The 14,921-nt window shown below is 32.8% G+C and overlaps 1 protein-coding gene across 1 annotated transcript in view; it reads left to right on the forward strand.

Moving 5' to 3' along the window:
* Positions 1 to 9,608: 9,608 nt before the first annotated feature.
* LOC132749876 (uncharacterized) overlaps positions 9,609 to 14,921 on the forward strand; it is a 32,757-nt gene continuing 27,444 nt past the window's right edge. The window contains exon 1 of the mRNA XM_060739789.1: positions 9,609 to 9,689. Coding sequence (XP_060595772.1) covers positions 9,672 to 9,689 — 18 coding nt within the window. The 5' untranslated portion in view covers positions 9,609 to 9,671. The remainder of the gene's footprint in view (positions 9,690 to 14,921) is intronic.

Genomic DNA, 14,921 nt, shown 5'->3' on the forward strand with positions numbered 1-14,921 from the left:
TGCACTTGATCTTTTCATCGTGCCGCTTTAGTGTATTGGTGATCTTTGGATGGATTAGATTTGAATAATCGACGCCTCTGGGATGATCGATGACCTTTTTTTGACCACCCCTTTTACCACGACGTTTTCGATGTTGAGCGATGTTAAGTTCGTTTATTGTATGTGCAACGGAGGGATCAATTTTAAAACTGCTTCTATTGTTTGATACATATTTACCGATATCCAATAATTTTTCTCGAGGGTATATCCGATTTGAATAGGAATAATCCAATTTTTGACTTTCTGTTTGATTTTTATGATAAAAGTTTTGAATATTTCCAAAATTTTCTCTTGATTTTACCCATTCCACAACTGATATTGTAAAGAAATAAAAACACAGAAAGATGCACAATATATTCATTATTCCAGATATCACTTCTTATCAAAATCCAAGCTTTAATAATCGAATATCACAATTTAAACACAGAGCGAAATTAACACGTCTGCCTCAACAGCTTGTGTAGATTCAATCATTAGCTCAGATCAAACTTTCTGTTAAAATCGATCGCTAGATTGGAACCAGCTTATGTTGACTTGAGACACAGCCTATTTCAACTTGAACTTTGATGCACGAACTATAGTCTGTTGTACTAGTAACTTGTAGGCCAGATACGTTCAACTAGAATTTTTTTACTCGCATCGCGTTGTGTATGCTAATAGAATGAGACTGCAACCAGCTACTTTCAATTTAGCTTGTGACACTTATTTAGAACATCCTTCTCTCAGTTTCATTCATGTGCTTATACATGTGCTTGGCAATTCTTATTTCCAATTAAATCAACAGTATTTTTTGTCAGAGAAGTCAAGTACCAAAAGCAAATGCTATAATGATTTAGCTAAATTCAATTTTTACCCTTTACTTGCTGATTTTCCAGCATGAATTTGACAAACTTCCATTTTTAAACTGTCTGTTAACAATTCTATATTGTTATCATGGTGCCAATTTGAAAGTTTGTCAGGCGACAGTATAGTGCCTGTTCAGATCACTGCACAGATGTGAAGACTTATGCATTGTTCTCAACTTTGGTGGCAAAGGCGTTGCGGTTTCAACAGTGGTAGATTTCAGTAACAACTTTGATAGACCAAAATCTAGGGCCTCGATAAAGTTGGCAGTTCATGAAGAGAATCATTACAAGAAAATGAATGTTTAAGTAATGGGTCTTGGTCAGTGACCTTTAACCCTAAACCTGATGGCGACAACAGCTTCTGTGTAGACAAAAATCAACAGTCTGATAAAAATCTTCATTGTTCATTTTTCAGTCAGTATTTATTTTGAAAATTATGATGAATGGTTTTGTTAAAACTGGAAGATGGACAAGTCCATTTAAAGTATTCAACGTGGTAAAGGTTTACCTTAACAGTGAAAACATGTGGAGCCAAATATTTAACAAGCAATTTTCTAAATTCACAAACAAGAGGGTAAAAATGGCGCTACATAGCTCACCTGAGATTTATTACCAGAAAAGATCGGAATTTATACAATGCAGAATAATGTCATTGGTTCACATTCTTAATCACCCAAGGTCATAAAGCCAAGGCCAAATTTTGATACACACACTGAAGTGTACAAGCGGTCCAAAGTTGATAACTAAGGCAACACATTTTATATAAAATATGTCACTTAATTATGATTGTGATGAAGTTAAAATTCATAAAATAGACATTGGTAAATAAGTGAGGCTCTGTCCATTATAAAAGGTTATTTGATGCTCAATTCTAATGTGATAAAATAACAAAGCATAGCTTGAAAAATGTTAAATAAACTGGACATTGAGAATTTGAAATTTCTTTCTACTGACCCCGACATGTCTATGCAACAATAACAGGGACATTGTCATGATGTCTGTCTTCTCGAACCTAATAATTTTATTTATATTTATAAGGTATCAAAATCATTATTTGCAATGGTACATGCTAAATATTTCAGCTCCAGCCAATGCTATTTCACTCAGGGATATTTAAAGAGACCCCACTTTTTGGCACGACGGAACTATTTTTCTTTCTTCTATTATTTATTTATTTATTTATTTATTTATTTGACAATGTGATGAAGGTCTAGACCAAATAAAACCTGTATTTGTTCGTTTATGTTATTTTTTATTTATTTATTCTTTTTGTGTGTGTGTGTGTGTGTGTTTTTCTTCCCACAGAATAACCATTTTATTGTGCAAAACGATACCAAAATGGCAAGCGCTCAAACTGAGTCGCGCAAAAAGTTGTCTTTTATATATGCGTTCACCCAGTTTATCTATGTAACAGTTTCAAATTACATGTATATTTTTAGCTTTGGATCTCATTAAGGCGACATGGCCAAGTGGTTAACGGGTCGGACTTGTAATCTTAGGATCTCTAGATGCGTAGTTCAAACCTAATCATGGTCAATCCGTTTTTACCTTGAGCAAGTAACTTTACACTCATTGCTCACTACTGGTTGGTTCTAGGGACCGATTCGAGAGTGGAGAGTGTATATGTATATATATATAAGCTTATATTTTCCTACACAACCAACTAATATAAATTCTATTTTAATCCGATTTAGTTTCCTACACAACTCAATATTCTCAATGTTAACCAGAAAAAAACGGGGTAAGGCCATATTTAACCCAAGGGACATGATTCATCTCTAGATGAGTAGGTTCAACATTGTGAAGGTACACGGGAGGTAACACCTACAGCATTTTGCATAGTTCATGCAATGGTTATGTCATCATAGTAACGATTAAACACCGTATATAACCGGCGCCCGTGTAATTACTGACTATTACAAGAAGGTTGGTATATTTATTTTACTTAAATTTGCTATAGAGTCATACTGCGAATTGGCTGGACACCTGATGTCTCCCTCCACCAGTAAAGCTAGAAAGTCGCCGTAAGACTATGACAGTGTCGGCGTTACTGCCTGATATGCCGGCTTCATAATATTTGATCCTAATTAAAAATTCAAATTATTTAGGTTAACCCATAGTTTGACACACGAATTATTCTTTTGAACTATATTCATGGAATGGCACTAACGTGTCACATTGAAGGTTTCATGATATGAACACATCTGCGAATGTCAAAATGTGACCATTCAGCACTTCATTACCGCTTAGGAGCAGTAGAACGGAATATTCATATACAACAAAGTATTAAAATATTGCTTCCCTTAGTTTTAGCCTTTTATCAATTCCGTTCAAGTTGCGGCGTAAAAAACACAGACAAAGACATACGCTTGCACAAACACACACTATATATCAATGAATAATAAATATTATCACATAAAAACGAGTGGGTTTCAAATTATTTCCCCTGCTCTTGCGTCGAATCCGAATATCTAAATTTTGCATAATCGCCTCAATGCATGTAACCATTAATTCTATATGAATAAGGAAAACAATATTAAACAGGATTAAGCAACTTTTGGAGTAAGTTACAGTCTAAAGATATTATAACTTGAGTTAATTGATTAAAAACAATGTTAGAAATAGGTAAGGCAGCCTAATTAATACAACGCAACGTAAAACGTCATGTTAGCATGTGCCTTGATAGCGTAGAAGCGTCCTTGACAGTGTTGAATTTATGCATGTTCGAATCATGGTTATTATTACATTTGAAAGTTAGCCTCTTTTTTTTCATTTACAGGTTTTGTTTCAAATGCATGAGATACGGGTTGATATGTGGAAAATGTCACACTTCCAGAGAAAGCAGTGAAACTGAAGACATTATGAGAAATGCAAAAAAAACAAAAACAAAAAAAAACCAACAAAAAAAAAACAGAAATAAATAAAATGTGATGTGTTTTATATTGATCCATATGTTCAAATTATTAATATTTCGTAATCGTAGTGTTTAAAATAGTTTGATTTTTAAAATGTTCAATAGAATATTAGTAAAATATATTATTTAAGCACTCTATAAAGAGGGGGGGGGGGCAAAATAAAATAATATAGAAAATAACAGACGATACAAAATAAATTCAAAGTGAAATAAATGGTCATTTAAAAGAAAGTTGAAGCATATAAAAATAAGGAGAAAAGAAACAACAAAACAACAACAGCATCATAATAGAATAACAGAGCGTAGGGTTCGAACTTAGAGTGCAAATCTCTAAAAGTAACAGTGACATTGAGTTAGCAAATGACCCACAACGCTGATACACGTTTTTATTATAATTAAACTACATGAAGTTGTTGACACTTCCAATCTCGGACTAACTTGGAAAACCAACAACTCCATGATTATGAGTTTCTTAGTCTGATTAAGGAATTCACAAACTCCTAAATATGAGTTAGTTTGTTTTACATAGAACATAAATATGTGAGCAAAAATTTGATTTGATTTAACCAAGATTATACTTCACAGTAGCCTGAACAAATATTGGGGAGCGGTGGCTTAGTGGTTAAGATATCTGCCTCTCAACCCAGGGATCATGGGTTCGAGCCCTAATCGGGTCACGACCATGTTTCTTCATATGACACCAGTACTTGTTGGTTCCATGAAGCGGACTCGAAAATGATTAACATAAGTTTCGAGAACTTGTTTCGCAATCGAGCTTAAATAAATATGTTTAAACTTCGTTGCTAGAGAGCTATGTGAAACAGATTGCTTTGTGAACTTCAAATCGTAGCATCACATGGTGTAAGTATAAAAATAAATCAGAAATAATTATTATAAAAACTAAGTTAAAAATATGTCTTTAGAGAGCAGCTGAAGCTTTGAATTCAATAAAAAATGTTTCAAGTACTACAATCCAGATGTCGCCATACTTATTCCAACATTGCCGCCTTTAATCGCACGCAACATATTTTTCCTCGCGTCAAATATTCAGAGATATTTTATGCATGCAATGAATGGCCAGTGGTTGTTGTTTTTTTTCTTCAAACTTTGGTCGTTTTTTTTTTCGTTTGCAAATCCAATAGGTTTGGTAAAGGAAGAAAATAACCGTTATAGGTATTGGTAGAAATGTGCCAGAAGTTTGATACATTTACCTAAAGCTTGCTGTTGGCAACTGAATTTACGCATTTGACCAGTGCAGACCAAAACGAGCTGGCACAGTCATCCCGTCTGATCATGGTCTGCATTGTGCACTATTCATTTGGTACTGATTTCAAAGTTTTTCCTAACACAATGAATGGTTTTGTTCAGATTGTGAAAACTATCCGTCGCGGATACTTAAAATGCTCTTTAAAAAGGAAGTTATCTCATCTGTATTTGTATTAAGTCGGAAGTTATAGGACCTTTTACATGTACATGTTCTCAAAAATATGCGCGGAGTGACACGTAGCAATCTTCCCTACCACATTGCCTGTCTCACCCTCTCGTCCACACCGCCCAGCAACAAGAACAACAACAAAATTGAGCCGCGTCACGACAAAACCAACATAATGGGTTTGCGACCTGCATGGATCCAGACCAGCCTGCGCATCCGCGCAGTCTGATCAGGATCCATGCTGTTCGCTATCAGTTTCTCTACTTGTTATAGGATTTGTAAGCGAACAGCATGGATCCTGATCAGACTGCGCGGATGCGCAGGCTGGTCTGGATCCATGCTGGTCGCAAACCTACTATGTTAGTTTTGTCATGACACGGCTCAAATGTTGGACTGACGCTTATTTTGCATCATATTACACCAGGATGCGGACAGGCGTGTTCAAGTTTTATAATTGCAAAGTGATCTGAAAATAATTATTTAGTTTTTTTTGTACTCTTGTTTAATCAAGCACGATAAGTATAACTATTAAAGCGGTTTTCAAGAGAAAATTAAGAGTCGTAAGTTCAGTATTAATCCATCAATCGCAACTGTTCGGCCCTTTCCGTCAAGTCTTCAGAGAAGGATTTATCGTCGAAGAGTCATTAACGAATCCTTATAATCACGTTAACGAATAAATGTTCACACGCGTTTACTTAAAAAAACAAGCAATTCTTTCCGAAGTTGTTCGCAAATAAATAAGATGAAAAACAAGCCACAAATAACAACATCAACAAAAATTCAAAGGATATAATTGAGCAACATCCGAAAAAGCTAATAAGATGCATTGCAAATAATATGGAAAACTAATTTGACTAATCTCCATATTTGGTAAGATGCCGTTAAGGAATAAATTTACGCAAAAAAGTGTATCAAAATAAGAAACATTTCGAAGTTTAAGATCAAAATTATGTATAATTATGTACTGCAAAAAGGTGAAAATGCGTGCTTAATGCTGCAAAACAAGCTCAAACAATACAAAATAATGGCATTTTAGTGTTTTTCCTCATGTATTTCTATAAGAATTGTTTATTCAAAAGGAATAAATACAACTGAATTAGATCAAGCGTGTCTGATACAAGAGATTGGTGCTTTTAAAAAGGGCGGAACCTGATAACGTAGTTTTGCTCCGCGAAGCGTCAGACAAAAATACGAGAATGTGACAAATGTGTCGTACTGTAGCTCCGAGGGGCGCCAGGTCAAAACATGAAAGTACGACAAAATAACCACTTTGTCGTAGTTTCGTGTTTTCACCTGGCGCCTTGCGGAGCCCGAAAAAAACCGACCCCAGCATAAATTATAGCCTCCCAATAATTTTAATTTATGTGCATCTTTAAAAATTTTGGAAAAAAAAACCCAAGAAAACCCTCTGTAATATTTTAAAAAATCATCTTTATACACATTTTAAAAAAAAATATATTTAAGAAAAATAACGTTTAAACTTTTATATTGAATAAAAAAGCATTATAAAATTGTTTTCCCTTTTTTATTTTTGTTTTTGTTATAAAAAGACTTCATTGGGCCCGAGTTTGGGGTTATATTTGGTTTTCTATGGTTTTTTAGTCACCCGTCTCATCATCTGTTTTTTGAAAAAAAACCCCAATGGCTTTTAGGTTTAAAAAGGGGGGCTCCTTTATCTGATTATTATCAACCTGATTCACATATAAGCTGCTGGTTAAAAGGGGTATTGATTTTAGTTGATGATAAGGGTTTGCAGGGTTTTCGACAGTATTATTTCACTTAGTTTTTAAAATGAAAGTAAACTTTCAAAGTGAACAAATTTTTAAATTAAAACCCGTTAGTTAAAATTTTCCCGGGGCAAAAAGGGAACATTCTTCACTTTTTGCCAAAAATTCAGACGTATTTCTTACTTATATTTGGGGGGCTTTTTATTTGAGTAAAAAGGGCTTTTTTTCCTTTCATAAAAGGGCAATTCCCGAAAAAGGGGTTCTGGAGTAGGAAAAGGCGTGTATGCAGTTTTTTGCTCAATTTAGGTTTCCCTCAAAAAAAAGGGAAAAGCCCCACTACTCACCAATCATTTCCTTTAAAAGGAGCTTTTTATGCAAAAATTTTCTTTCATTTCATTTTTTAAAAAGGGCATAATGCCCGGCCCGTACTTTAAAAATTTATACCTCGTGCTTGTTAAACACGGGTTTTAAACCCTAGTCACCCTAACGAATAAGCGACCGCAACCCAAAAATTTTTCCGGGAAAAATTTAAAGACCACCAGTTTTAAACTTTTTGGGGTTGCAGCCACGGCCCGCAAGCCTTTTTTTTTGGGAAAAAATTGTTTTCCCCTTCAAGTGGTTTTCCCGCTTACATTTTTTTATTTTCATGATTTTTAACAGGGGAAAACCAAAACTATCATTGTGTCAATCGCAACTTTTCGGGCCCTTTCCGGGCAAATCTTCGGAAATTAAAAAATTTAAAAGCCGAGGGAGTTCCCAGTGGGAATCGTTTGAGAATTTTGGGGGATTCCGTTTATTACTTTCGGGAAACAGACAAAGTAATATTACGGGAAAACCTAAGCTATTTTAGTACTTCGTGTGAATTCCCAGCGTTTGTTAATATAAAAAGGATTTTCTATTTTTACTTGATTTTATCGGTAGGAACAAAAAGAAATAATTATAAACGAAATTGTTCCGTTTCAATTCTTTTTCAAGACGGCAAAAGTAGTTTCTTTTATAATGGTTTTTGTCTTTTATTAGTTTTATACAATAGAGCAATGGTTACTGTAGTAGTATTCCGTCTCAAAGGGCGGTCAATCACACACAGAATATTAGTGCATGATCGAGTTATATTTTAGATCTACTGAGTCTTTTATTTAAAACGCAATTCTAACGTTAGAGTTTTAAACGTCTCTGGTGAGCTAGTAATCTAAAAAATAGCCCATGCATATCATTAACCTTACCACGTGCTGATCTACAATAGTGATCATTAGATATTTTAGGTGTACATGCTTATTAATTGGTACCACGTAACGAAGTCTTTTAGTGCATTTACTTTGTTATGAAGCTGCTAATATAAATGAAATTAGCAAACTGCCAAAACTAAATACTCTCTCTGCAATGAAATGTGCACACTTGCTTTCCCTTCAGTATGATATAGATATATCTCCATATGTGAGAGCCAATGTTTAGTTTTTTACGATTGATTATTTTTCTTTATTAGTTTTTATTACAATAGAGAATAGATTTCAAATCGTTTTTGAACAAAACAAAAAAAATATTTAAAGGGTTTTTATAAAAAAAACTAAATAAACCCTTTATATATATGATATACAAATACCGTAATTCAAAAAAATTGTGATAATAAATTGAAACAACAAAAAAAAATTAAAGGGTTGGGATGATGGCACAACTGAGCAAGCCTTTCGTTTTAAAAGGAAACTTTATTAACTAATTATGTTTAATTGACTATATTGTGAGTAATGTAATTTCGCACAAAGAGAGATATAAAATATGCATATTTGTATTAAAACCAGCTTTACACCCCCCCCCCCCCCCAAAAAAAAAAGAGAAAAGATTTACGAGTTTTTAATGCAAATTCTGACATTTGTGACTCATTTTAATTTTTATATTATCCAAAAATTGATAAGTAATCAGATTTGTTTAAAATCAAATAAGTCAATAATAGAAATTCCTTATTTTCCATAACATTTGATACGAACCGTTCAATAAACTATAAAAGCCATATATTTCATATCTTTAAACTATTTTATCTATTGGCAGAGCCATACGTAAAAATGTTTCAGGAGACAAAATTGTGTTAGATCTGATAGGGAAATTACAATCTCTGGTCGAATTTATAATAATAATTTTTTTATGTCTGTTGCTGAAACGTACTGCAAAATTAAAATGAAACAAGAAAGCAAATTCAACAGACACGTGCATTACCATCTAAAATATCACGTTATACCATGCATTAAATATTGAATATCATAAATCAATCAAAATATAGATCAATACAAACATCGCTTGACACATTACAATATAAGAACACTTGATTGTTGATCATTTGAAATGTACAAAAGGGCCAAAAAATAAATAAATAAAATATTGCACGGTGAAATGGCGCCCTTGAACCAGAAATGTCTGTCTTGGCAAGTTAAATTGATAGAAGAGCCTTGATTGCTGAGTACCACAAATCTATATTGAGTTTATTTAGTGTAAATAGTGTCTTTATTTTACAAAGGAACAACTGTTGAGGATATAGACTTCACTGAATTATTTGCAAATCAAAATAATATTTCCTCTGAAAACATAGATCCTCTAAAAGTATAAAATAATGAAATTACTGATTTTATGGCACTTTTCCAGCGTGGGAGGGTATTAGGACAGTCACGGTACGGAACCTTATTATTGCGCATGCGCATGGTAGATGTCTTTCCTACAGCCGCACGATGGACAAAACAGAACAGGTACTTGTTTACATTTCGACAAGTTTCTTCTTTATTCTAAATACTGAACACCAATCTTTGGATGTGATTGTCTCTTCATATAATGATTGTTATACCCGCATTGGCAAAATACCATGGCTGTTACAAATAAGCCGTAAATCCGGCTGAATTTAGCCCCTCGGAATCTGCTGATTTGCCCCGGCTTTTCGATCTGCGACTGGCTATTTTAAACAGCGAATTTTGATGTTTCTGGCCTAAACTGTGGATATTGCAATAGTTGTTCGTTATAAATTGTTTGCAATTAGCTCAATCATTTAACAATTTTGCTTAAAATCTGTCAGATAGGTAGAAGAATGCCATTTGCTTCCTGTTGGCTTTCACGCCAATAAACATGAGGACATTGGTGTTACTATAAATAGTAACAACTAGGTAAATTAGAAATTAGGTTTATCACAGGCAAGTTTTGATGTGTCATTTATCAAATGGCGTACTTTTAGCAATTTTATGAATGTATATGATACAATAACATGTTCTTTTGTATTAGATTTAATGTTATAAACATGAATTATGTTTAAATTTGATAAAGTTCACATCTTTGTAAGGCAAATCATCCTTGATACTCTAGTCTCTACATTTATTTACATTATTTGCTATATTACAATTAGTTGTTTTCATTCGATTTTACATTTGAATATATCATGTCCAGTTCTATAAGTGCACAGTGCCAGAGCTTTTATTATTAAAAGAAGAATTTGGTTTCAATGAAAAATATTATTACTCCGTATGAATTTGATAATCCCAACTCTGTAACTTAGTAGATATATGTTGAAATTTGTTAATATGTTTTACAGTAACAGGTTCTTAATTAATTAACAAATCTATAACATGTGAAATCTCACCCAATTGTTGTTCCCTTTGTCTTACACAAGGCACAGGTCTGCTTCCTGTAGTTTGACGTGCTAACTAAAAGTACAACAAGAATATAGATTTGTAATATAAAGAAATTGTTAACTTGTAAATGTGATAATCAAAAATTGCTACTTAAAAATTTGCGGAATACAAACTGTTAAAGACAACCGAACGTGATGTTGAGTCAATATCAATTATCAACTGTGAACTAGAGCTGGCATGACTTGTCTAACTTTTAAGTCATACATAAAGTTCCACATTTCAAATGACATTGTCAATATAGTTCTTTAAGAAATAATTTGTAAAGTGTCTTTGGATTAGAGTTGACATTTCCAGTTACTTCAAAGGTTTGTAATTTAATAAGAAATCACATTTTGTATGGCTGTTAACTATATATAACCTGTCAATTATTGTTTATTTATAAGGCAAGATGGCTTACTTTTTAAAAGTATTAATCACTTATTGCTGAATTATCTGCCAAAAGGTGGGTGACTATTTTAAACTTGCCTTAAGCAGCAGTCTGTTGTAACGTGCCCCCCCCCCCCCCCCCCCACTAGTTAAATGTCCTGTGCTACAATTTGGACACAGTCAGGGCTGGAGATTTAAAAAAAAAAGCAAATTACTTTGAAATTTAATTACTTGTTTTATTTTACAATAATCTAAGGGATAAAACTGCTGCACATATTTTCAGGCTGTGCAACTGTAATTTACTTTTGTATGCGATTTAGCCAAAGCCCAAAACAAATGGCAGTTTCTGTAATAAATTATGTTATGAGATATTATGTTGAGAAAAACATTTAGATAAAAAATGACAATGATTTTAGCTAAGTTAAGTATGGACAAAAGTCTTACTTGTCCTGAGGGCCGAATATAAACAAAACTTGCTTGTCCTTCAGGCAAATCTGCTTGTTATGACAAGCAGACGGGTGGAATTTTCCGGCCCTGACACATCAATAGAGAAATAGACATGACCCTGGTCTGGTTCGCAGGCCTTTAAGTTTTTAGTCCAGAATTGGAAATTTTGTGTGTTAAAATTCTGTTCAACTTCATTATTAATTTTAAGAAAAGCAGCATATCAAGAGTTTCATAAATCAGAATGAAACATATACATTATATCTTTTTGTTTCTGTTCAGGGTTCCGTCTATACAGGATGCTTCTTCTTTGTCATAAATTGACAAATTTTTCATTTAGAGTGTAAAGAAATGTGCAAATAAGATATAAAAGCATTTCTTACTTGTCTGTCTGCAATTTTGATATAACTTTCTTGTTTTCATTGTTTCCCATTGATCACCCCTTTTTTCCAGTTTTGTAATTTAACAAACCATTTTGCTTTAATTTCTTAATTCTAAATGTGAACATACAAAATGTTGAAGAATTTGTCTGCTTCAACAGAGTAAGTTTTTTTAAAGAAAAAATAAGCATAATGGCCATGGGTCAGATAGTCCTACCATCGGGTTAGATAATCTGACCTGTGGCAGTCTGTGAAATTAGGGTTTAAAAATTGTTGTCATTTGGGCAACAAATTCAAGAAAATCTGGTTGTCCGAAGTAAAAACTGGTTGCCTGAATATTTTCATCAGAACATCTCCAAGCAATTATTGATCAAATCTGCAAACTTATCTTCAGTGAGAAACAGTCATAAATGTAAGCAAACTAATTGTATTTTGGCTTAATCATAAAAAGTATAGATAAAGTTTAACAGTTTAAGTCACTTTATTTCTCAACAAAATTACAAATGCTTAAGTGATGCTATCTGGAGAATGATATATATCATTATGCGTGACATTTGTAAGACAAACCAGAAATTTTGTTTCCCTACGGATTAGAAATTTTTTGAAGCAATGTTATTGTGCATGTACAGTTGTACTTTTATATATTAGTCATTAACTCATTATGATTTATCTTTACTTGTTCAGGAGTGTCTGTGGCTGAGTGGTTAAGGTATTTAAATTCAATCCACTCACTTGCCCCTAACTGCTGTGTTGCTTGAATCCTGACTGGGACTTTGGATTTTTTCATGTGAGGTAGCTATTGAGCTGGCTTACAGAACCCCAGGGTTCTACTTTTGTGCCCATTTATGGCTGAAATAATTGCACAGACGTCTTCCCCCACCAGTAAGCTGTAATGTAGCCATAATAACGACCTGTACTGTGTTTGTTAGACATAAAACTCAACCAAAAAGAAAAAAAATTATATTAGAACTATTGTTGATTTAGTTGTTTGCCAGTGCAAAGTGAATTATCTTCCTTGAATGTTAATTATTATTTGGGCTCTGGTACTATGCTTTTTTGGCATTCAAACTTAAATTACAATAATGATGGTATTTGAATTAACACTTTCTACAAGGCTGCTTATTTTTTACTGAAATATTTGTAAGTGATGTTTGTTAATTAGAGAAATTTAAATGGAGTGAATGCTGAATTCTACAATGTAATTGTCATGCAAATTTTATGCTTGAATAATGGATAAGGGTAGCTTGCAGTTCGGTGCAAGTATTCAATTTCAGTTCATACCCAAACTTTTATTCTTCTATCTATGCATGTTCATTCAAATATTTCTCGACTGGTTATAATTAAGTGTGCACTTTACATATAAATAGTTATATAAATGTAATGTAATTATGTGTGGGCATGGTATGGTGAAGAATAATTATTATTGCATATCTACATAGAGGTTATACAAGAATATCAAGTTAGGTTTGCGTTTTGCTATTGCAAACTGTATAGTGTCCTTGTAAATCTTGTCTGGGGGATACATACACACTATGATATGCTAATTTTATCTTTGGCTGACCTAGTTAAGGACGACTGTAGGCTTTGCTTTAGTAAACTTTAGAACATGGTACTTGAGGCGTATAGACATGTTTGATATTGCTTTTCTTGACTTACGATACAGTTTTTGAAACTGATTATCTTTGTATTATTGAGGAAAATTTGAAAGAGGGTTTAATGTTTTATATAACAAAAGGCTAAAATCATGAAGATTCTATATTTAAAACATGATCTAAGAATGATACGATGTTTTGTGCAGATTTTAGTTAACATACTACACACAAACATTTTAGATGTGTAGTGTATAGAAAATCCATTGTTGCAAATGATAAATGTTTTTAAAATTTCAAAATTAATTTACATAAAAAATAATAAGATGTAAATGACAGAAATCAATGTTACATAGTTGTTTATGTTTTATATGCTTGAATTTTAGAATTATTTGACTTTTTATCATCAATGGCATGTTTTCTTTTGAAAAACGAATAGATCATTTACAAATCGCATGTTTTCTTTTGAAATAAAAAAGGAACAAAAGAAATTTCTTTTGTGTTAACCCTTAACCTTTTGAATTTGTTACTTGTCAAGTTGTGTAACGTATTTGCCCTGCTTTGGAATTTGGGACAGTCCATGGAAATTTGGATTTTAGTACAAATATACAAAAAGTACAGAGTAAACAGTACAAACTGCATGGATGGTGGCAAAAGCTAATCAGTTTTAGTTCCCTAAGGTTATTTGCTACACTGTTAACAACTTTTGTATATTGATAACTTTTTGTATATTGATATTAAAATCTCTGAAACTTTAAATGGACTGTTCCAGATTCAAAGCAGGGCAAATTCATTATAGAAACTTTGTAGGTTAAACAGGTTAAATGAAATGCTGATCTGCTGTATGTTAGAAATTAAATACTCAGCTCTGACAGTTGTGCCTCTCAAAACTTTCAATTGGAGAAATTGATGTGTAGTTGTATTGGGATAGCCCTAATGCAAGAAGTAGTTTTAAAAAATTTAAAGAGAGGTTGTTATATATACTTTTCTGTGCTATTGTTGAATGTCATTAGTTAAATGGTACAATTTTGGCTAAATGGTATTAAAATTTGTTCTCAAGTGAAAAAAAAATCAGGATTTCATGAAAATTTATTTTGAGGTAAAAGTCTTGGACTATGTAAAATATATATAGTAAGCCTTTACTTTGCTGAGGTACTGTACATATTTTTCTTGATGTAATTTGTTATATATATGTGTGTATTAAGTTAATAGCTAAGTTATGTTTAAATATTTCATGTTTTAAAGGATTTTATATAATTATTTTTTCATTGTTTTGTGAGCTTTAATAAATTTAAATTTAAGTCCACCTGATAACTTTGTGCTCAGAATGTAACTTTTGAGATTGCAGTGTGTCAGTTGTTCTTTGCTTTCCATGGTGGCCCTTTTAAAAAGAAATGTTAATTGTGCTAGTCTGATCAAAAACCTGAAAATAGAAATAAAAAAAGAAATCTTTAAAAACCCTTCTCAGAAATTACAATGCCTAAAGCTTACTAATTTGGCATGTGGTATTGCCTTGTGAACTT

Source organism: Ruditapes philippinarum, unplaced genomic scaffold (genome assembly GCF_026571515.1).
Source record: "Ruditapes philippinarum isolate M1 unplaced genomic scaffold, ASM2657151v2 ctg447_1_1_1_1, whole genome shotgun sequence".
NCBI lineage: Eukaryota > Metazoa > Mollusca > Bivalvia > Venerida > Veneridae > Ruditapes > Ruditapes philippinarum.